The 25,250-nt window shown below is 37.5% G+C and overlaps 2 protein-coding genes across 5 annotated transcripts in view; one reads left to right on the top strand and one right to left on the bottom strand.

Moving 5' to 3' along the window:
• Nucleotides 1-25,250, top strand: part of LOC133531462 (double-stranded RNA-specific editase Adar) — a 74,133-nt gene that overhangs the window by 38,803 nt on the left and 10,080 nt on the right. The gene's annotated exons all lie outside the window — the stretch shown is intronic.
• LOC133531468 (pancreatic lipase-related protein 3-like) lies at nucleotides 225-25,250 on the bottom strand. Of its 2 annotated transcripts, XM_061869712.1 has the most exons (9): nucleotides 24,875-25,250; nucleotides 11,488-11,599; nucleotides 10,281-10,429; nucleotides 8,889-9,030; nucleotides 7,716-7,801; nucleotides 6,727-6,855; nucleotides 6,268-6,378; nucleotides 5,325-5,496; nucleotides 4,243-4,336 (listed from the first exon to the last, which is right to left on the bottom strand). In XM_061869712.1, the coding sequence occupies exons 1-9, from the start codon at nucleotides 24,915-24,917 to the stop codon at nucleotides 4,333-4,335; spliced, it is 948 nt and encodes a 315-aa protein (XP_061725696.1). In that variant the 5' UTR covers nucleotides 24,918-25,250; the 3' UTR covers nucleotides 4,243-4,332. The 2 variants fall into 2 exon arrangements, with proteins under 2 accessions (XP_061725695.1, XP_061725696.1); XM_061869711.1 differs by lacking the exon at nucleotides 5,325-5,496 and having other exon boundaries at nucleotides 225-4,336.

Raw genomic sequence — 25,250 nt, 5'->3', positions numbered from 1 at the left:
AATGCATGTCCCTCTGCGGCGTCTGCCCCTTCCTAGGACCCAGGCGATATATACGCTGCCCCCCTACTGGACCTAGGGTCCGCATCATATGTATCATATCGTATTCTAAAAGGCCTCGTTGGGCTCAGTTTGGGTACTATAATATACTTAACACACTAATGGCCTGTGGACTACTAGGACATTGTGGCACTTACAGTAATGCCAGTAATAAATAAAAACACAGATTTAAATCTACAACAATATATATTTTAAATAATGTACATCTTATGAATATAACTAAAACTTATATGAATATATTTATTCAATGGAGAAGGGGGATTGGCGACGAGTCATCAGGTAAAAGTTACCGCGTAGCCTGCAAGAAACGGCACATGAGTGTTGTTAGGATCAGATAATTATTAGAGAGCCAACGAATATTCGGCCATTATTCGGTATCCGGCCTATTCGGCCTCAATATCACGGCCGAATACCGAATAATGAAATAAATGTTTTTTTTTTAATGAAATAAATGTTTATTCAAAAGACAAACCTTAAAACTAAATCACAACTTCCGCCAAACCAGAGTATGGTTTGTTGGCAGACAGGCGAGGAATGGCATAGTATTCGGCCGGATACCGAATAGTAAGTTAACACGCAGATAAAAAAGTAACAAACTACAAGTAATCAATTATTAAGATCAGTATAATCTTCCAGACTACCTTTAAATTCATAGATAGTACAAAAACATGAGAAAAATATTACAAAATAATTTTTTTTACACACACGACAAAAACTAACGCGGCGCAATGTGCGCAATTCAATACGCACTGCGTGTAGAATAAGCGCAATTTCTATAAAAGACTGCCTACAGCGAGAAACAAGTTGCAACTTGCACAGCGCACGCACGCGCGCGTTTCGAATTTAATTCATTTTAGGTAAATCTTTCAGCCGAATATTCGGCTATTCGGCCGATGGCTTAGCCGGATATTCGGTATTCGGCTAAGCCACTATTCGTTGCATCTCTAATAATTATTATCAGATATCGAAAATATTGTAGTAATTTAGGTGCTGCATTTGGGACCGTGCGCGTTGGAAGGTCTGCCATCTTGTGGCCTGAATCGGAACCATAAGCATGTACAGTCAACCAATTTGAATCCTAGGCAACTATAGAACCTTGTCGCTTTAATTACTAGATACTTGACACGCATCACTCAATAAGCACTGTCGTAGAAGTCATTATGGCATGGTTCTATAGTGGCCTAGGAATCAAATTGGTTGACTGTACATTGACACTTCACGCCAAAGCAAGTGCTGCCATCTACCGTTCAAGTACGTTTTCATATGCATAGTAGTGCCATATTATGGGCTACATTGTAAGCGTAAACTTCATATTTACACCTCGCGCTAAAAATCTGACGTCTCCCGTGCTGCCCCCTACAGTTTATGCACGCTCCCTATCGCGTTAAAAGATTCTTTAATTTAAAAGTTTCCCGACCGCCGCTCTACCGACGAAGCTACTGAGAATTCTCCGTTTATAGACAAAGATATTATATATCTATATATAAATATGTTATACTCATACCAGGAGAAGGAAACTAGAGCGTTCGGGTTTTCTCGGCTCCGTTCGGCTCAGCATTGCTCCGAGCAATTATTAGGGTTGGCACAACTTGACGTCCCTTGGCGTGCACAGACACGGATAAGATAATTACACATGAATTGTGACAACCCTTAATAGCCGAAAGGGATAGCTCCATACATTAGAAAGGGACAACATGCATCGGCTTTGTAGGGAGTTTCCTTTCTGTACGGTAGTACTATTATTTATTCTTAGCACAAAAAATACTTATGTATTTCTATACCTACGAAGAAATTTTTAATTTTTGATTTATTTTCGCATTCCATTCATCTTTGTCATACTCGTTGTTAAATATGAGATTGTCTCTTTCTCTTTCGGTGAGCGGGAGCTCGTTAGCACGTGCATATTTCTCTCTTGCCCAGGTGCGACTAAAAGCAACTTGTACAATTTTTCGCAAGGCATTTCATATTTGGAACGCCTATAACGTATCTTGAATTATAATAAATAATTGGAAATACTTTTATTCATGAATACTTTACTTAATTAATTAATTTACATTGCCTCGTTTATGCTTAAAACAATGTTTGTGCTTTTAATCACATTGCTCATGCATAAGCCCGTATCCCGTATTGTTTGATATAATTATTGTAAGTCATAATGTAATGATTGTCAGATTATCATTAGTCATAACTTTGAAACCGTTAACTTTTCAGGATTTTCGTAAGGTTACCCTTTAAATAGGTTAGGTTTGTTTTATGGCAATCCTGAAAAGTTACGGGTTTCTGAGAAAAAAACATAATATGACTAACCAAAATGCGGATAAGCAATACATGATGACTTAAGACTTTATGGATAACAATAGAGACCCGCTTAAGCTAGGTGTATAGGCTGTGTACATGACAGAGGCGCTCGCTTATATGGGACATATAATAGTTGCTTAAAAGCTGACAAACGTCAAATAGTAAAAGATCTAAGCCCTCGAAAGTTCGCAGTTTTGCCACGTGAAATGAATCATCGCTTTTAAATAGTTGCCTCAGCACATAGTATGTGCTATAACTAAATATTGTATTAAAATAAAAAAAGCCCTATGCTAAATACCAAAAAAATCCATTTTATGCCACTAATTTCAAACTGCTGGATGAATTTCTATCAAATATAGTTCAGAAACACGGCAAGTAAACTCGCTTTCACGTAAAAAAACCGCATAGAACTCGGTGCATCCGATACAATGCCACAGACAGACAGACATTAGCGTCAAATACATTTTTGCGTCGGGGATTAAAAAGTGACGTATTCACAAACTTTACTATAATACAGTATGATAATCAACTGCAGAAGCTTACACTAAGCCTTAACATGTTTAAGTATATCTTTATATAGTAGGCTTTAGATGATGTTTCAAAGGTCAAACTATCATATATGCATCTCATTCTGCTGCATAAGTGCGTCTTGCACCTTAGCTGTTTCCCACCATGTAAATGCAGCATTTTGTTTTGTCTGAATGGTATAAAATATGTTTATCTACATCCATGTCCTAACCTGCCTATAATATATTCAGAAACGATAATCTAACTGCCTATATTAAGAAACCTGTATCTGTGGTGGCAATATACTTCAGAGAGCCTATAATATATATACACACATTGTTTGTAGATAAAAGTAGTGTAACTGTACATAATTAGGCATTAAAACACTTGTGTGATCCTTTTATGAAACTCATTTCATCCGTTTCAAAAACCCACACCCGTATTGTAATACCTTTCATTATGTAGCAGTCACATAAACTACCATAACTCCTCCAAATTTAATTTGGTTTTTTTATCGTCGGAATGTAGATTAATTTTTATTTCCCAGTGATAGTCAACCGATCTCCCTCGACCTTCAACCCTAGCAACCTTTTCACAAAAGCCTTCACTTTCGAATCGCTGCCCAACTCCAAATTATAAGTAGCCAAAGGCAACACGGGAGGATTAAGTCCTATATAATTATTCCTTTCCTTAGTCGAATGATTCAATTCTCCATTAGCACTTTTGACCAAAGTATTTATTTCTCTCATGACCGTGAAGACAGGTAAAGCATGTCTACGATTCTTATTCAAGAATTCCAAAATTTTAAATAGGAAGTTTTCGTTTTCGGCTGCCTCTGATTTTTGGAAGATGTTTATGAATCTTTTTTGACGTTTTTTCACATTTGATTTTGCTTTAGTTGTGTTTAAATCGGAAATTGAGTATGTCTCTTTTAAATTCAAGCCTAAATTTGAGTTTTCAAATGAGTCTATTAATGTTGTTCTTTTTATATTGATATCTTGATACTTGTTATGTTTTGTAGTCTTTTCTTTATTGTCTATGTTTTTTAATTTAAAACGTGTCAGTGTAGTTTCTAAATCTGCCTCTTCTGCCGTTAAATCGAAGCTCGATTCGTAAGTTTCTTCATCAGATGTCGAATCTATATCTGTTTCATGTTTATCTACATTTATATTTTCATTAGGAACAAATGTAGTTGCTTTGTAAGAGTCTTTATTGTTCATATCATATTTGTGTGCTTTCTTGTTTACTTTGTCTTGGTTTAATGTCATTCTTCTCAAATTATTAATCGAGTGTGAGTCATCATTTATGTCTTTTTGTGGTATTTGTCTCATGTTATTTTCATATGTTGAATCCAGTTGTATCATTTGTGTTTTATGTTTGTGTATGTCAGTTCTTTTTGACAGATTCTTCGCGTCTGCTTTGACGGGTAGTAAGTCAAATGTGTAGTACCCTTGCGTTTTCATGTTTCTGTCACCTGAAAAGTGTGAAAGGGATGGAATGAGTGTAGATTATATTTACAAAATTAGCATATAGTCTATCTAAGCTGAGTTTGCGCCGCATTTAACAGAACAAAATGAGGGAGTGTCATTATAAATGTCATATTTTCATAGAAATTTGACATTAATGATGTCATTGCCACACTTTGTCGTTGTATGCAGAGTTAGCTTGGTCCGACACTAGTGCGCAGTGAGTTGACGTATGGAAGGTGGAAGCAAGGAATACAATCTCCACAGGCAGAACTGTTGCAATAGTGTCCTATAAATAATAGTTCCAAATCTCTCCAGACCAGCGCTAGAGTAGCTAAGAACCTAGGCGTTTCTGACGGAGTGAAGTGCGCTGTCTATGATTTGAGTTTTTTTCAAGTATTCTAGGTATTGTAGAGCCACCTGTTTAAGGTTTTTTGACGGACACTTTTTGGTATATGGAGATTCTATTCCTTACCTTTACCTTCCATAAGTTGATGGAATGACATTTTTGACGTATGTTTTTCAAGAGTGATCAATTGACCAATAATAATCTTATGTACCCCACCACCAAATATTGTCACCACTTTATCCCGTTTTCTTTTCAGATAAGAAATTTTATAACCTCGTAAGTAGTTGTAACTTATTTCCTCCAAAATTAAATCTGAGTAACTGTGCACTGAATTATAGTGTCGTGTAGATATTATTGTACCGCAATATTAGATATCATAGGAACCCTAGCATTTCGGAGGAAAAAGTAAATTACCACTACTTTTGAAGATAGAAAAATTCTAATCTTAAATAAATAAGCCTAATATCGGCCGAAACTAGAGCAAAACCTTTGACTCCGGTTTCGGCAAAAACACTGGTTTCGGTTGGACACTACTTCTAATACGTAATTATTAATAATTATTGACATGCAATCAATAAATACAGTTACTGTGAGTGACTTATACATCAATCATGCTTTTAATGACTACATCAATAGACCAATCTTACGTAGGGTCAGCCGCGACCCCCATATGGGGCAAGTGCGACCGCTTGCGTCTCGAGTACGCACACGCCCCGCTCTTGTAGGCCTTCCAGGATTCGCACGGGGACGCGATGAAGGCCTCGGGTCTTAAGACTGATTCAGCGTAGAACATGTACGAGCGCCAGTGGCTGCAGAAAACTGGAAAGGGGTTAGTTGGGTTAGTAGGTTAGTTAGGGAGGGTTACCTTAGTTACCTTAATATTTATAATAATTACATCGTTATATATATTCTTATAAAGTTGTCTTTCACCTTTAAGTGTTTGTTCTTTCTCATTTAACAAACGTTAGCTGAAAGATCCCCTTTTATGGAAAAGTTCGCCTTTATACATATACCTACTTACATGTTTTACTTTGCCTTTTTTGTATTAACTTGATTACGTGCAATAATGTGATATGCATATACATTCATCTACTCCAGCATTTCAATCTCCCAATTAAATTACTAGAATAACCCGAATTTAAATTTTAACGGGCTTATAAAATACAGAAAAATTTAATACGGCTGTATTTTATAAGGCCATTCGAATCTAAAATTGAGGTTTTAGAAATATTTAATGATTCGTTTCAATTTCTCCTTGAAAATTCGCTAGTCGGTGCGCAGTTAGATGAGACGACGAACGAAGCGAGCCCATACGATGAGTGAGAACAGGAAGCTATGATAAGGAAACGGTTTCCCAGTAAATTTGGATGCCCAATTGTTCATGCAAGAAACAGTTACGGGTATAGGTATTGTCACCATTTTTAAAAAGGTAGTAGTCCCCGTAAAGTTGTGTATGAATGCCTAACAATACGTACATTTGTTGAAGAACTGATGTTGATGGAGAACCACTTCCAGCTCGCAGCCCGAATGCGGGCTGATCCCACCGTTGGGGTACAAGCCGACCTGTGGGCTAGTTGGGACAATACGTACATTTGTTGAAGAACTGTTGCTGATGTAGAACCACTTCCAGCTCGCAGCCCGGCTGTGGGCTGATCCCACCGTTGGGGTAGAAGTCCGCATGTCCTAAGGAAACTGGGAAGCCTGCGAATAATTGAATTAATATATATAAAATACTTATATTTATAATTCCAGAAATGGAGCTAATAAATTATGTAGTATAATATATTGGCTTTTTGATCTTTTCGTTTTCGTATTGCTAATCTAAGATTCTGTCAATTTGATGTCAATCACCCGAGGTGAGGTAATTCCGTTCGAGGCGGACTTTCCATTGTAATGAAATACTATTATTTATTTTGGTAGGAAATCTATTATGTATAGGTGGAAAAATACTAACGACAGGGTCGCAAGTGGAGAAAACGAGGGGAGGCCTTTGCCCAGCAGTTGGACACTAAGTTAGGGCAAAAAGGTCTTAGAAAAAAAAATACCCACCAAATATCCCAGCGTCAGTGTGTATGACATCTACAAAGTGGGCATCCGAGGGGTCCAAGCGCTGTTCGAGCGGTAACTTAGTGAAAAGCGGCCCGGCGGGGTCCAAACCGGTGATTCTTGAGACGCGACCTGATAAGAATTGATAAATTAACATAAATTCGACACATATAAGGTCAATGTGGTGAAGACCGTCTATCTGGTAAGATCATCTACCAGCTTTTTCGTCGTTTAAACCTCTTGCGTTTGTACACATACTCCACTTATAGGAGGGTGGAGCAGAAGGAGCAAAGGTCTTCCTATCTGTGTCTGATCAAAATACGTATACAAAAGTCCTTGCCCGATGGCGATCTTCCTAATACATACATACATATAATCACGCCTATTTCCCGAAGGGGTAGGCAGAGACCACGGATTTCCACTTGCTACGATCCTGACATACCTCTTTCGCTTCCTTCACTTTCATGACATTCCTCATACACGCTCGTCGGTTTAGGGTGCTCTTGACCTGGCTTTTCTTCAGGATTTCCCCGATTATATCAGAGAAAGTCCACCGAGGTCTACCCCTTCCAGCTCCCTCTTCTACTTCTCCCTTATACACTCTCTTTGTTAACCTTCTTTCTTTTTTTATCTTCCTGATGAAACATATTATATGCCAATCTTCCCCTAATTAACTTAAATAAATAATTAAGTTAAAAAATTATAAACGATTTGTGTATCTATACTTACACTTCCTTGTATTACGGTAGAAAAAAATCAAAATTTTCATACAATATTAGTTTTATTAATGCTTATCATTGGAGTTCGTTCGTTGCGTACGCCTTTTAAACTATGCTTACCTAGACTCCATCTTAGTTAACCTTTTTTTAATAGAACAAAGTAAGGTCTTTACAAATTTTTCATTTGAATTTGACATTAATAAAGACAATACTATACTTTGTCATACCAAATGCTAAGCAGAGTTATCTTAGTCCGACTCTAGTATATTTTACCTGAAGTTATGTATGCGCCCGCCACCCCCGCCGCGTGCGCACCCAAACTGTGCCCGACCAGATGTGTCTTCGACAGATCCAAGCCTCTGTAACACATTATGAACTCAAATAAATGTCATATAATACGAGAGAAATATCGACCAGTTTATAATTTATTTGCTTAAAACACAAATAACAATTTTAATAAAATTATAGCCAAATTATTACGGTGAGAGCCTCTGGTCCGGTCCGTCAAACGCGCTCGCCGGGCCATTTTAATAATAGTACTTTATTGCCGAGGGTTGCAAAGAAAGGCATTTTCTGAGGTACAGTCAGCGTCAAATACTTCGTAGCAGTCAAAGTAGCCAAATAGTTCGGTACACCATATATTTAGTATGGTGTACCGAACTATTTGGCCACTTTGACTGCTACGAAGTATTTGACGCTGACTGTACCTAGATGCAAAAGGTCCGAAACAGAAAATGCCTGTTTCTACTGAGGTACTTATCCATAGTGCTTTTCTTGAACATGTGAGTAAATACAATCGCGCAAACACAGTAAAATGAATCATATGAATTTCATTTTTGTCCGCTACTTCCGTTGTCGACGCTGGGATAAATAAATAAATATTATAGGACATTATTACACAAATTGACTAAGTCCCACAGTAAGCTCAATAAGGCTTGTTTTGAGGGTACTTAGACAACGATATATGTAATATAATAAATATGTTCTGGGCAAAAATTTAATTTTTGGTACAACATTTCATTACTGACTGCACTTTTCTTACCACAGGCAACTATCGAGACAATTCTAAGAACCCTAAACACAATTAGGTTGCGTTGTTTCATCACAGGTTCACAGGGTTCCTATAGATACCTCACAATATTGCATTGTCACCCGACTTACATATGTATGCAAATTTTCAGCTCAATCGGAAATCGGGAAGTGGTTCAAACTTAGCTTCTAAGATTTGACCCACTCTAACACACTAACAAACATACATACTGACACGACAAGTTAAATAAAAGCTTGTAAATCTTCGATTTACGAACAAAATGCGACTGTTTCCGAACATCTTTGAGAAAAATAATTTCTAGGCGTAGTCAACCCTTGTGTTGTTTCTTCGGCGCGTTGAAGGTCGCTCTGTATTATTATGTAGGTATTAAGAATAGTATCTTTATAAAAACTAACCTGGAAACTAGGTAGTCGATGAATTTAGCAGCAAAACGACCGATGTACCAAGTGTTGTCCGCCGCGGTGAAGTACCAAGGACCAGCCTCCAGTTGGGACACGTCCAGAATTATGAAGTTCACGTCGCCTCGTAACATATATGCTGAACGAGTAATTTGTAAATATTAATAAGTTTTTGGCAAAAATTGCATTTTTGGTACAAGCTTTCATCGCTAACTGTACTTTTCTTTCCTCAGGCAACTGATAATCGTCGAGACAATTCTAAAAACCCCAAACACAATTAGGTTGCGTTGTTTTATCACAGAGTCCATATTGCCACCTCCTGTCTCCAGCATCAGATCAGCTCGATGGTATTGCAGTCATAATATTGCATTGTCACCCGACTTACACATGTATATGCAAAGGTCAAATTTAACTTGCAAAAATTGACTCTTACAAACATGCAAGTTAAATAAAAGCTTGTAAAAAAACTACTATGCAAAAAATATATTCAGTTAATTTTAAATGATTTGTTTTTAGTCACTCGCGCGACATGTTTCGGGAAGTCTGTCTTTTTCACTTTGACCAACCTTAACTCAATGAGGTTGTGTTATTTCAACACAGAGCTGCTAATCCTGCAGTCTCCATCGTCAGATCAGCGATGTCATCATAATATGCTGCCGGTCTTTCCTAATTATACCAAATTTCAGCTCATGTGATGCCAACAAGGTGTCGAAAAACGGTTTGCAAATTTTGATTTTGAGTAAAACCTCCTATTTATGGCATGATTAATCGCTTCGATCAATTTGACGAAAATCGTGACGATCGGTCGCTTTGAAAATGCCAGTCGACACAAGGAGCAATTGGTCGTTACGATTGATGCGCGTGCGGCACCTGCTTCAAGAATGAGACAAAAAGCAAATCGTTGGTCGCAAATTGATCTGTCGAAATGGCGATTCATCGTTACGATATTCATGATTGCACGTGTTTTAGTAGCGATTTCCGATATCGTCTTCGATTAAATAAATCGTTAACGATATTAACATACACTATCAATCCGCCGTATTTTTATGATTGTAAAAATGTTACATGTAAAAGTGCCCCTGTGGCCTATTTACTGAATAAATGTTTGTTTGTTTGTTTGTCGTTTCGATCTGTCTGTAACGACGGATTGTAAAGATGAATCGTACCATGAGTTAACCCCTTAACAATGTCGATTTATCATTAGATCGTTACGAAATTCCTGATTGCACGGGTTTTCGTCTTCGATTAAGTAAATCGTTATCGATATTGACATATTTTATCGACCCGTCGTTTCGATCGATCTGTTACGACGGATTGCAAAGATGAATCGTACTATATAGTTGGCTTAAGATAACTTCTAAAATGAAACAAACACTTATCAAGACATACCTTCGCGGACCAACAACCCGCTTCCATCGTCAGGTTCTTCCATGAACGCTGTGAAGTATAACACGGTCTTTTCTTTAAAGTTCATGTGGGACGCGAAGAGTTTCTCATCATCACCGATGATCAGCTCTTGGTATTGGGTCGGGTTGTACCTGGGGCAGAACAACCTAATTTAAAAAAAAGCCGGCCAAGAGCATGTCGGGCCATGCTAAGAGTAGGGTTCCGTAGTTACTCCTCCGTCACAATAAGCTAAACTGGAGCTTAAAGTATAGTAGATTGAACAACCAAGGGATGAACTGTGGATGTACGTCTTTTTACTATAAAGGGGAAACTTTTTGCGATAACTCAAAAACAGCTAAACTCATCATATCCGCTATAGTTTTCGTTTAATGTCTTTTTTAAGCTCTACTTCCAAGATTTTTTTCATATTTTTTGGACCTATGGTTCAAAAGTTAAAGAAGCTTATATGACAATAAGATAGAAGATAGAGAAAGCGTATATTTGATTGCTGGAAATACACACAATTTAGAAACGTAAGCAAACAGATGAATACACAATTAACAAAATACAAAATCTTATAAACATTAGAGACAAGGACATAACAGTGGAACAGTGGAATAACTTGCAGTAGTTACACTGTGTACATAGCAACAACAAAAAGGTGCCGACTCAGCTATACGCTTCACTCTTTCGAGCAAAGCACTGGTATTCTGTCGGAACCCAGATCACGTGGTGAGTGTGATGTAGAAGTGTGGATGAAGTGGTAATACTAAATAAGATGCAGATTTAAAAAGTGATAATTGTTTCTAAATAAAACAAATAATTGAAATAGTACCGAGAAATAAAAAAAACATTATAAGTGTGTAGGTGTTCGGTGTAATATCTCCTAGAAATCCTCCGAATACTAATACTTTTTTTCCAATAGTCCCAATGCCTGCTGCGACCGGTTCACGGGTGTCTATTGTTGCGTCTGTGAACGCGTTCCAGCAGGCGTTCTACATGTCATTAGAGCTCTCCATGGGGTCTCTACGTATTGGGGATATGTATCCCCACGCAAGCCTATCAAAAAACTGAGATTTATAGGCCCGTGAAATCCAAGGAAATAGGTACCTATTGTATTCTAAAACCCGCAACCAAAAAGCCGTATGTTATCCCTGATATTTCTTTTGCAAATAATAACTTTAAAGTTATGTTTGGAAGCAATAAATACCTGGTGTAGAGGCGGAACTGCACGTCAGTCGAGTCCCGGACCAGGGGACACTTGGTCTTGTCCACGGGGGCTATTTGGAGTAACGCGTTGTCAAATTGTACGCCGGGCGGCCCTGAAAATAATAACTGGTTTAAATCTATTAAGCCATGGACGGATAATACTAAGGACGTAGTTTTTTTTTAAATACTACGTTGATGGCGAACAAGCATACGCTCCGCCTGATGGTAAACGGTTACCGTAGCCTATGGACGCCTGCAACTCCAAAGGTGTGGCATGCGCGTTCCCGACCCTAATACCCCGCACCCTCGTTGAGCTCCGGCAACTTTACTCACCGGAACACAATACTATGAGTACTTTCGCTAAAACACAACTAGGATTCCATCATCCACCAATCTATCATCATCCATCAATAAGGGAAGTAAATTGGTATAGTTTCGTAATTAAAGTACACGAATGACAAAATATATAGGTAGTTACAGGGATCACATACAAAAAAGACAGGATTTTGTAGTCATTGGAAGATCAAAGATATATAAATAATAATAATAATAATAATTTAGCCTATATACGTCCCACTGCTGGGCACAGGCCTCCTCTCATGCGCGAGAGGGCTCGGGCTATAGTCCCCACGCTAGCCCAATGCGGATTGGGGACTTCACATACACCTTTGAATTTCTTCGCAGATGCATGCAGGTTTCCTCACGATGTTTTCCTTCACCGAAAAGCAAGTGGTAAATATCAAATGATATTTCGTACATAAGTTCCGAAAAACTCATTGGTACGAGCCAGGATTTGAACCCACGACCTCCGGATTGAAAGTCGGACGTCATAAATATATAACTGTAAATAACACGTAACCGGTTATTTGAGTTTCCAAAAATTGGTTATGACTTATGAAATTTTGTCAAAATAATCGGTTAAAATCGATTGCCGTTATAACCGATTTGGATTCCCTAATGAATACCTATATCGACACAACTGTCTCTACTCGCGCACGCTTAACTAAATATGATTACACTGAACTATTACGTTGTGATAAGTGCAACTTTGTATATATTTCTGACTTAGTGCATATGCAATTATGAATAAATGCAAAATGTATGCTCCAAATACTTGTCTAGCCAAGCGGACCAGGTTTGTAAATATAGTGATTAAATGTGAATGTTCTTACGTAGGTTTTAGCAATTTACTGTTTTATTACTTGACGACCGGTCTGGCCTCGTGGGTAGTGACCCTGCCTATGAAGCCGATGGTCCCGGGTTCAAATCCTGGTAAGGGCATTTATTCGTGTGATGAGCATGGATATTTGTTCCTGAGTCATGGGTGTTTTCTATGTATTTAAGTATTTATAATTATTTATATATATATATCGTTGTCTAAGTACCCTCAACACAAGCCTTATTGAGCTTACTGTGGGATGTAATAATGTCCTATTAAAAAAAAAAAAAAAAAAAAAAAAAAAAAAAAAAAAAAAAAAAAAAAAAAAAAAAAAAAAAAAAAAAAAAAAAAAAAACTGTGGCACCATAGTCAATTCTGGCAAAAGTAAAGATCGCCTGTCAAAATATCTAAACTGACTTTAAATTTTGACCCACTTCCCGATTTCCCATTGAGCTGAAACTTGGCATACTTTCGTATTTCCGATGACGATGCAATAATATGTAGCCACTCGGAAGGTAGCCAAAGAAAATCGATGAAAAAACACTGAGTTTAGTGCTAAGGAAAGTAATAAAAGTCGGCAATAAAAGTGTCAAGAAATATTTTTGGTGGTATATCGGAAATATCCATAATAACAAATGGTTCAAAATATAATTATAATTATAGTTGTTGTTGCTCCCTTCCGAGGTCTTCCCGAGGGTCTAAAGTATGGGGTTCTTCAAAAAAGGAGTGTACAGGTTTTTAAAGGGTCTGCAACGCCCATGTAACACCTCTGGAGTTGCAGGCGTCCATAGGCTGCGGTGACTGCTTACCATCAGGCGGGCCGTATGCTTGTTTGTCACCGACGTGGTATAAAAAAATGACCTCTAGGTTTAATGTTAAACAATAGTAATAATACTGTTTACGAGTAGGTTGTAAGTGTATCGAAATACAGTATGTATTTATCTGAACGTAAAGCAATTACTAAAACCCGTCAATGTGTAGGTCATATTGAGCAGCTTTTACTATGGGACCAATCATGAATTCGCGAAAAAAAATTTGGCTGTCTCATATACACCGTGGGCTGATAAAACCCGACGGATTTAAAAGATGTATTCTTGACCGCATTTAGAGACTAAAATGTCACAGAAAGTTTTCTGAAATCGGTCTTGTTTTAGAGATAATGAAAATTTTTTGTAAAAAATTGTTTCTGTAATAACTTAGTGAAAAACTCCTTTTTGGCTGCGACCATTGATATAAGTAAAAGGGGTAGATATGTGACGTTAATAGTTGACAAAACTAAAATCTGGTCCAGCACCCATACATTTGCAAATACTACACACCATTATAATGTACATGTGCACAACGAGCAACAAGGATAACCAAATATAGTTAACAGTGCTGCGCAAGCGAGACCCCTATATTTTGCGTATTCCTCGAGGTGCAACAGAGAAAAACTAATAACATTATACAAATGTGTAGGCGAGACGTACATACTTCTTACATTGTCGTCTTAAAGTGATATTAAGTCATTTCGATTTTTAAAAAATATCAATGATTTGATATTACCTAATCTTAGACCGTCTCTCTCAAGCAAATATCTGAGCGAGCGAGTTGCACTGAGATTAATATCAAATTATTGACTATCATATTTTTAAAGCATGAAATTGACCCTCGTTTTTTACTTCTGAAACCCTGGTCGACTATTCACTATGTTCAACTAACGTGTCGCCTCGAGAAAACCAGTATAACGATATGATCTTAGTTGATAGGGATCTCGAGGTTTCAGGGTTTCACTTCTGATGGTTTTTCGGAAAAGACAGGTACGCTTGACAAGAGCCAATATTGTAATCACTGGTAATTCGTAGTTACTCCTGGTATTTATATATTCCAATCGTTCACCGAGCGCACGACTCAAGAGAACCAATATAAAAGTGTGAACCTTGTTTATTCATAGCTACGATACGTATACGGATTCACTTATATTGGACAAGTTGTAAGTCATGGGAATAAGCGCCTTCAACGTCGGTCTTTATAAGGTAGCGTCAGGAAACAAATATTTATAGAATATATACGAAATTAAAATAAATAGGCACTTTATTTATTTTATGGAAAACAATTATTTTTTCGCTAACACACTAAATAAAATATGTAAAACCGTATGTATTTTATATGTAAAACCGATAGTTTATCTATACAATTAAAAAAAATATGCGTAGAGGGCGGTATAAAAAGGAAAATTATAATGTATGGAGAGAAAAAAATTGTATCAAAAACGAAACCGAACATCATTTTTAATTTTCACAATTCAACGCTAGGCATTTCCACTGCTGCAGCTCGTTTTAAAATAGAAACAAGTTAAAGTTTTTTCTCTAAACATAATAGTTTTAATTTTTTTAACGTTCATACTCATTTTTGGTTAAAAAAATTGCAAAAAGTTATATTTTTTTAAATCATTCCCTATCGAAGGCGAAATTAGCAAAGTCCCACTTTTCTCGATTTGAGACGGCAGCGTGCCCTTACATTAGAATGTTCAATTTAAAGTATTCGTTCTGATTTTCATCATTTTCATTTTCATCACCTTAGTTGCTCTACAAAGAGGACAAATTAAAACAAATAGTCAAACGGTAAATACGTAGTTAGGGAGTTTCGTTCTGTTCATCATCAGCAGTTCCACTACACTAATTGCCAGTTTTTGGATGAAAATGCTTAATTTGTAAACAAAAACCACAAAAATCACTATATGTGTACCTATAAGACTTTAAGTGTTCCCTCAATTCTTCATGGATTCCATCATTAGAACTTTGAACCCGGGACGGAACCATCGGCTTTATAGGCAGGGTCACTGCCCACTAGGCCAGACCAGTCATCATACATTTTACTTGACAAATAGAGATGATTATTATTTATTTCTTTTGTTTATGATAAAAGGTTAAATTTGATTGATCTAATATCTGTTCTAAATATTTTTACACAGTTTTCAACATACATAAATACATCTTAAAACTACACTATAACTCGCATATTAAAATTGTAAATCGAGCTCTCGTTAAAAATGTTGTCCATAGTTTTCCTATTGTTGTACAAGTACTATTTAGTAATTTTTGATGGACTATTCCCGATATTTGGATTTCAAGTTAATGCAAGATATTGTTTTAACAATACTATCAGAAAAACTGAATTTTTGGTTAACAACCGGTTATTCGTATATTAAAATAAAAACCGGTTACATTCTATAGTTTCAAGGAATAGGAGCACATGATTTAAAAAGTTGCATTATTTATAAAAAAAATTGCTGACTCTACAATGCATGAAGTGGGCAGGCCTACTTGACACTCGGATAAACGTGTTACTCACATGGGTAATGCATTATTTAGCTGTCGCGCTCACTCAATAACAAGGAAATTTTTAATTTTATTTAGAAAAAAATATGTTTTCAAATGTTATAACAGTACTTACGAATGAAAAGTGATACCGTGAGCTTTGTTTTTGTGCTTGGAGCTATTGAAGCACTGGAAAAAGGCGCAACACGGCATTCTTTGGCAATATTTTATCGAATTTGATGACAATGTTGACACTTCAGCGTCACCCGTACGACTAATTCAATATAGGTCCCGGAACCTATATTTTGTGGCTCACGATCGAGCGCCTGGTACCTCATCTACCCCTATTACGTACATCAATGGCTGCGACGCTGTTACTATGTGACTTGGTTTAGACATACCTATTGGCAGACATAAAATTTTATAAAAAACTCGCAAATTTTAGTGTAAATAAAACAAACTTTACTTATTCGTTGCAACTAATTTTTTTTTTCGCCAAGATGTAAGAAAAAATAACGTGTCGTATGAAGGAAAATAAAACAATTTTTTTTTTTGTCGGATAAAAATTTTTTTTTGCCGAATTTTCCCAAAACTTATATAAAATTTTTTGCTCCTCATGACCTCAGGAATGCGTGGTTAAAATCTGTCGGGTTTTACCAGCCCACAGTGTATTTTGATACTCTGATGTTGAAATTTCCTATAGGACAGTTAATTTTTTGCGATTTCGGGGTCCCATAGTAAAAGTTGCTCAATATGACCTGAATGTTAACGGGTTTGAGTAATTGCTTTACGTTCAGATACATACTGTATGTAGAATTTAAATCGCAGCCAAATAAAACTAGACCCTACTCATAGTGTTGTGTTCCTGCCGGTGAGTAAGGTTGCCAGAGCTCAACGAGGGGGAGCGGGTTTAGGGTCGGCAACGCGCATGTAACTCCTCTGTAGTTGCAGGCTTACATAGGCTACGGAGACTGCTTACCATCAGGCGGGCCGTATGCTTGTTTGCCACCGACGTAGTATAAAAAAAATTGATATAAATACGTTAAAACTTATACATAGTTCACTAGATAAGTTTTGCAATAGAGAAATATGAAACAAAGAGGGGGCCTATCACATATACTTTTTAAAACTATATTTCCATAGACAATGATTGGCCGGAAAACGTTTACTTTCTTTTTAAATTTACTTATTAAAAAATCTTAACTTTGTATGAAATGAAAATGTTGTATAAAATATACGTAAATCGTCCTTAGCCCTCGCCGACGTTTTCAAAGTTAAAATTTATTTTTAAATTTGTAAATTTAAAGATAAACTAAATGTTTTCCGGCCAAACATTGTCTATGGAATTATAGTTTATAAAATATATGCGATAGGCCACCTCATTGTTTCATATTTGTATATTGCAAAACTTATCTAGTGACCTACGTATATTAGAATGATATAGAAAGTGAACTTGTACCATTATAAAATGTTATTTTATAAACAACCGGAATCATAATGAATGAATTTATATGAATAATAATAACCATAAAATATCTAAAGTATAAACGATAGTTACACAACTGGACCCTAGGACCTCACACGTTACCTAACCAGTCGTTACGAAGAAACTGGAAAAGCAAGGAAATACCTAACTTGTTGGGATGCTGGAAAATCTGTATTATGTAACTCTTAAACGGTTGTACTGAGTGGGTACTTTTAGATATAAAACTAAGTTCTGCCTGTGACTTTGGCTGCGTAGTTGTTACTTACTTACTGCCGTGGTTTGACGACCGTTTTGGCCTAGTGGGTAGTGACCCTGCCTACGAAGCTGATGGTCCCGGGTTCAAATCCTGGTAAGGGCATTTATTCGTGTGTTGAGCATGGATATTTGTTCCTGAGTCATGGGTGTTTTCTATGTATTTAAGTATTTATAAATATTTATATATTATATATATCGTTGTCTAAGTACCCTCAACACAAGCCTTATTGAGCTTACTGTGGGACTTAGTCAATTTGTGTAATAATGTCCTATAATATTTATTTATTATTTATTATTATTACTTACTGCCGTGGCGCAGCGACCCGAAGTCGATCTTGGCCTCCGACACCAAAGACCGCCATGCTTCTCTGTCCAAAACCACTTCCGTCCAGTCGACGGAGCCGAGTTGTCTATAGTTATTTGTGCAACAAGAGAGGAAAGTTGGTTTTTCTTGCGAGTTCTGATTTTGAGTCCCGAGTAAGCGAAAGATTCTAAGTTAGAATCTTGAGCGTAGAGATGTAAAATTGCTCTGGTGTGACACACAACTTTTCACCTCAGTAGTGGGAACATATTAAAGGTTAAAAAAATTCAACATTAAGTAAAGTTAACCACATTTGTTTACATTCATAAATGAAAGACTGGAGAAAATGATCATTATGACGAAAGCTTTTAGAAATATAATTAATAAGCCGCTTTGTCTCACTCCCTGGAGTGACGATAGTAGGCTTGTTCGAGCTGCTGAGGTGAAAAGGTTTTTTTTGCACTTCGTCGCTCCAGCGGTACCTAGGGCGTCCAAGACGGTCTTCGGCCATTTGGAACTCCTCTTGTTTGGTACTCGGTATGTCTTCCCATCAGTATGATTTTAGCCTACTGTCGTCCACTGCTGAGCATCTCTTAGTTTTATCTCGACACGTTTTTGGGGGGTTTTCAGAAAAAAAAATTGTACCCGTTTTGACTTCATATTCCATACCAAATGTATTAGTCAGTTTTGTAACGGTCTATACAACCCTCGCAACGCTCAAGATTCCACTTCCCGAACCACACGCTACGCTCGTGGTTCAAATCCAAATTTGAACCACGAGCTTGCTCGAGTATCAATATAAGCACGAGCGGTTAAACAACCACTTTGTCCCCTTGTAAAAGAAATAACTATTTAACGAATACAATCAATATTATTGAACGAGATTCGTAAATCATGTTTAATATATGTATTGTTAATCTATATGTGTAAATAAGATATTGTATCAAACCGCGATGTTCGATGAGTTGTGTTACATAACGCACGCAATCCAAGTAATGCAACTGCAAAATGTATGTCACATTGTAATTTGTACAATCCATAAATCTAACTGCAATTACTTTTACACCAGTCGAAACCACATGTATATCTTATCTTCATTTCGGTTATGCGATTATGTCATTCGGTTGTGGGAAGTACAAATCAAATTTTATTTTATTGCTTTATTTATTTTTGAACTTAGGCTAAGTCATTTATAATATCTATATAAATTTAAAATGTAAAAACACTTACAAAACAATACAAAAGATATAAACACGTTATAAAAACCTAACCTAAGGTGCCGCCAGCAGCGGAACAGGGCCCAAGCTGCCGGTGGTCAGGGCTGCAGAGAAAGGAACCGCCGGACTATCCGCGCCGTGTCCAAAACTACCGCCTTCTGCATCTGACCCTTGATCCAACCACCTAGCGAGAGTCTCTCAAGATGTTGGTCGACTCTTCGCTATCAGACCGTTCGCCGAAACGACTATCGGGACAATGATCGTCGAATCAACATCCCACATGGCTGTTATCTCGTGAGTCAAGTACTTACTGGACTTGTCCTTCTCGGCTTTCACGAGATTCTCATCATAAGGGATAGTGATGTCGACGAGCACGGTCCGGCGTTGCGATTATTTATTATTAATTGTTAGCCTATTGTGTTCCACTGCTCGACAAAGGCTTCTCTCGCTTTCTTCCACGCGTCTCGGTCTATGGCAGTTAACAAATCTTTCCGAAAGACATCAAGATCGTGCCGCCATTTCCTTTGAGGTCTGCCGAGACGCCGCACTAAGTTTGGTGTCCACTCGGTAGTTGGCTTGGCCCACAAGTCGTTTGGCATATGGCAGATATGTCCGGCCCAGTCCCATTTAAGCTTAGCGGCTGTCAGGGCTACGTCGGCTATTTTATTAAATACTAACGACCCGCTCCGGCTTCGTGCGGAACCTTAACAAATTATACACCTAAACCTTCCTCAAGCGTCCCTCTATTAATAGGTGAAAACGGCATGAAAATCCGTTCAGTAGTTTTTGAGTTTATCGCGAACATACAGACAGACAGACGCGGCGGAGGACTGTTTTATAAGGTGTAGTGATTTTCATTTGTGTTTTAAGTAGTCACTAATATATCTTATACCTTTAAACGAGCAATTCTTGTATATATATATTAAACGAGCAATTCTTGTATATATATATATTTCTGTTATCTCGGAAACGGCTCTAACGATTTCGCTGAAATTTGGTATATGGGGGTTTTTAGGGGTATACAATCGATCTAGATTAGTCTTATGTTTGGGAAAACGCGTGTTTTCGAGTTTTCATGCGTTTTTCTTTCGACGCAGAATATGGTCGCTAATTTCGTGTCGCCGGCCACTGTCCGTCTGGTCCAGCGGGTTAAGACGCGGACGGCTAGAAACAAGTGTTACGGGTTCGAATCTCGCCCGGTGACTAACTTTATTTATTTGTTCAAGTTTATATGTAATTTTTATTGTTTTATACAAGTAAAAAAATGTAGTTAAGATTATCACCTATACACCACCATATTACAATAAATAGTTATAACCGAGCAAACTTTGGTCGCCCAGGTCCTACATTATAAAGTGTGCAAGGACTTGCCCTTCAACATTGGCCTTAAAGTCGATTACAAACTATAGAAACAGTGTCAGGCAGGGCAACAACGTTTTTCATGGCTATGTAAGCCAATACGGTACAAGTCTGACTGAAATGTGCCCGTGGCGAACAGATGTCGCGTTGATGACGCTTGGCTCGCGTAGTTGCGAGAGTTTTGCTTGCCCTTAGAGTTGGTCAAAGTCGCCTAGTCTTACATATTTTTGGTACTTTGTCCGTAACGATAATTTCAGACGTGACTGTACAAAATAAAATCGGGTAAATCGGTTATTACTGGCCACCTTCCAATAACTGGTCACATTATACTAAAATGGCTAAAATAAGAATTCACAGCGCGCACAAGTTTTTTGCAGAAATCGCGAAGCGTCTGGTTGACGTAAGTGGTGACCGAAGAGCTGGCGGCTTCCTCGCACAGCGTATCAGTATTGCGATACAACGAGGAAAGGCCGCCAGCATCCTTGGTACAATGCCTCAAGGGCCTATTTTAGATTTAAGCTAATTATTAATTTAGTTTAGTATTTATATCGTACTGTAATACCTCTGTATATATCTATTATGTAAATAAAGACATTAATATAATAATATTAGTTCTGAAAATGAACTTTGTGTGAATATTAAACATCCTAATTAGCATAAAATAGCCAATTATTGGAAGGTGGCCAGTAATAGACGGTTTACCCAGGTTTACCCTACTTACTCATATATCCGAAGCTAATTTTATTTAGTCAATTATAAGATTTATAAGTAGATATGATATCCATCTTCATTGAATATTCTCTCTATTACAGTTCAACACTTAATGGAGTCACGCAACAATGCTTCGCAGTTATTTTTATGGAATCGATGTTAGGCTACGTTCACACTTTTCCACATCATTCTGTGGTTTTTAGGCTGTCCGCTAGCTGGCGCGGGTGCACGGAGCGGGCGCGCGCACGCGGGTGCCATTGTAGGTCAACTCCGACGCACGCGTTACTCATATATCGGAAGCTAATTTTATTTAGTCAATTATAAGATTTATAAGTAGATATGATATCCATCTTCATTGAATATTCTCTCTATTACAGTTAAACACTTAATGGAGTCACGCAACAATGCTTCGCAGTTATTTTTATGGAATCGATGTTAGGCTACGTTCACACTTTTCCACATCATTCTGTGGTTTTTTAGGCTGTCCGCTAGCTGGCGCGGGTGCACGGAGCGGGCGCGCGCACGCGGGTGCCATTGTAGGTCAACTCCGACGCACGCGTTACTCATATATCGGAAGCTAATTTTATTTAGTCAATTATAAGATTTATAAGTAGATATGATATCCATCTTCATTGAATATTCTCTCTATTACAGTTAAACACTTAATGGAGTCACGCAACAATGCTTCGCAGTTATTTTTATGGAATCGATGTTAGGCTACGTTCACACTTTTCCACATCATTCTGTGGTTTTTAGGCTGTCCGCTAGCTGGCGCGGGTTCGCGGGTGCCATTGTAGGTATAATCCGTCGCATGCGTCGCGTTGCTCGTACTATTTTTCGTTAACCCACTCACCCGCTGCAAGCAGGTGAGCGGGTAAACAAAAAATAGTATGAGCAACGCTAACTGGCGCGGACGCGTGCGTCGGAGTTGACCTACAATGACACCCGCGTGCGCGCGCCCGCTCCGTGCACCCGCGCCAGCTAGCGGACAGCCTAAAAACCACAGAATGATGTGGAAAAGTGTGAACGTAGCCTAACATCGATTCCATAAAAATAACTGCGAAGCATTGTTGCGTGACTCCATTAAGTGTTGAACTGTAATAGAGAGAATATTCAATGAAGATGGATATCATATCTACTTATAAATCTTATAATTGACTAAATAAAATTAGCTTCGGATATATGAGTAACGCGTGCGTCGGAGTTGACCTACAATGGCACCCGCGTGCGCGCGCCCGCTCCGTGCACCCGCGCCAGCTAGCGGACGACCTTAGACATACGGTAAAATGGAGCAGGTGAGCGGGTAAACAAAATAGTATGAGCGTTGCTAACTGGCGCGGATGCGTGCTACGGAGTTTACCTACAATGGCACCCGTACCAGCTAGCGGACGACATCAGACATACGGTGAAATTGCGCTTATATTGTGCACAATAGGCAACTCTATCTACTAAATTTTATCTAAATCGGACATGTGGTAAATATATATAAATAAATATTATAGGACATTATTAGCATTATTACACAAATTGACTAAGTTGCTTGTGTTGAAGGTACTTAGACAACGATATATATAATGTATAAATATTTATAAACACTAAATACATAGAAAACACCCAAGGACTCGGGAACAAATGTCCGTGCTCATCATACGAATAAATACCCTTACCACGATTTGATCCCGGGACCATCGGCTTTATATGCAGGGTGACCACCCACTAGGCCAGGGACAGACCGTTTGTCAATGTGGTAGTGAAATCAAAACCGTGGTCAAATGCGACATGTTTTTCATACTGTCTTTTCGTAGTATGTAAGGTTAGGTTTCGTGTACATAGTCAATTTAGTTTGTACGCCAGTCATGGCAAAACAATGATCGTTCAAAAAACAAAAATATAACACCTTTGTATATGCGCTCGTTTGATTCAAATAAACATGAATTCATTCATACTCCGCTATGTATAAGACCTAACACTCACTGGACCGCATCGCTGCCATAACACTCTTAATAAGGATACCTATATATGCCACGATTACGTTATGAAGTTAGTAGCTAATTATGTTTAAATGTATTATGAAAAAAAAAAAACGCGTAAATAAATAGAAGTAAGTAATGAAAATAGAGTAAATAAATAGTATAGGAAAATTTTACACAGTTACACAAAGTACGTCCCACAGTAATACGCGGATGCACTTCGACATAATAAATTGGTTTAAAGATTTTTTTCACCACACCAACTGGTAGAATTGACTTTCAAATGATGATTTTGAATGATAAATATTTAATTACGTCCATTTGGATTTGATTTGGTTTGTTTGTTTTTTTTTTTTTTGCTATTTCATAGTTTTTATTTTCCTCGTGTGGTGAAAAATGTTGTGTTTCACTCGGAGGCAAAGTTTGTTTAACCCTCGTGCCTTGAAACCCTCGCAACGCTCAAGATTCCACTTCTCGAGCCACTCGCTACGCTCGTGGTTCAATTTTGGAGTCTTTCGCTTGCTCGTGTATCAATATTAGCACGAGCGGTTAAACAACATTTTTGCCCCCTTGTAAAACAAATAACTATTTCTTACTCATAATCATAAAGAACAAAAGTTCACTTACAATGAGCTTAAACTATAAACAATTTCATACGTGGTTTACAATCACATCCAGCTAGTCGATGATACTTAATATACATTATCACTGATATATTTCTTCAACTTGGTTTTAAACATTTTTAATGATTTGCAATTTTTCACTTCACTAAGTAACTTGTTGTACATGTGTGCTCCCTCGGACATGATGTTTATTTTGCCGTATCCTTTTCTGTGCTTAAATAATTTAATTTTGTCTGTATTTCCCAGGCAATGTCTAAAATTTTGTTTTGTTAATGTAATGTTTGTATGTATTATAAATAAATAACTTAAGAGCGAGCAGTACATGTTTGCACCTCCTATGAGAATTAGAAGTCGGTCATTTTTCCTGCGTTGCCAGGCGTGCGATAATTAAGTATCGTACATGAACGATAATTTGGGCTCCGTTAGGATGTACGTTCTAAAGAGCATTATCGTACGCTAAAGTACGATAATTTCAACCCTTGGACGATGCCACCCAAAAAATCCAGTATTAGAAGCAAAATCAGCACCTTTGGGGTGTTTGGTTCCTTGGTTTAAGTCTATGTAATATGTCGAATTTTCCTGTGAACCGTTTGGATAATTCATACCTAAATTTCGAAAAACTCATTGGTACTAGCCGGGCTTTGAACCCGCAACCTACGGATTGAAAGTCGCACGCACTTACCGCTACGTACAATATATAAATAAATAAATAAATATTATAGGACATTATTACACAAATTGACTAAGTCCCACAGTAAGCTCAATAAGGCTTGTGTTGAGGGTACTTAGACAACGATATATATAATATATAAATATTTATAAATACTTAAATACATAGAAAACACCCATGACGCAGGAACAAATATCCATGCTCATCACACGAATAAATGCCCTTACCAGGATTTGAACCCGGGACCATCAGCTTCGTAGGCAGGGTCACTACCCACTAGGCCAAACCGGTCGTCAAAAATAGTTTATAATAAAACATATAATTTTAATAATACTTACGTATCATAGACAGGAAGCAAGCAAGCGGCACCGCGTTTATCATTATCACCAATTTTACTAAACCTATTTAAATACACTTTTTCTAAATAATAAAGAAGCTTATAAAAACGTTTCTTCAGAAAATCTAATTTAAGTCTAAAAATGTTCTAATATTGATTCAAAAACAACAGTTCTAAATTTAAAAATTCAAAGACGTTCTAATAAAACCGTTAAATTTAAATGTAAGTAATAACCTCACGGATGCGTGCGTAAGTTAAGGTGTCTAAACAACTTTGATTGAACTAGGGGGCTGTTAGGGCCGGGTGGGGCGGCTTGTAATATGTAGAGATAGGTATGAAAGGAGACCTAGATTACCTAATATCAGTCTAGTAAATAA

Source organism: Cydia pomonella, chromosome 25 (genome assembly GCF_033807575.1).
Source record: "Cydia pomonella isolate Wapato2018A chromosome 25, ilCydPomo1, whole genome shotgun sequence".
NCBI classification, from domain to species: domain Eukaryota; kingdom Metazoa; phylum Arthropoda; class Insecta; order Lepidoptera; family Tortricidae; genus Cydia; species Cydia pomonella.
This window is presented reverse-complemented; position numbering and strand designations above follow the sequence as displayed.

Excerpts from the sequence above, each read along its gene's own strand:
- LOC133531468 (XM_061869711.1), bottom strand. The coding sequence starts at position 24,917 with ATGATAAACGCGGTGCCGCTTGCTTGCTTCCTGTCTATGATAC. Across the intron at positions 11,600-24,874 it reads TTGCTTCCTGTCTATGATAC|GGCCGCCCGGCGTACAATTT; the intron begins GTAAGTATTATT and ends TATTATTTTCAG. Across the intron at positions 9,031-10,280 it reads CGGGTTGTTGGTCCGCGAAG|CATATATGTTACGAGGCGAC; the intron begins GTATGTCTTGAT and ends TTACTCGTTCAG.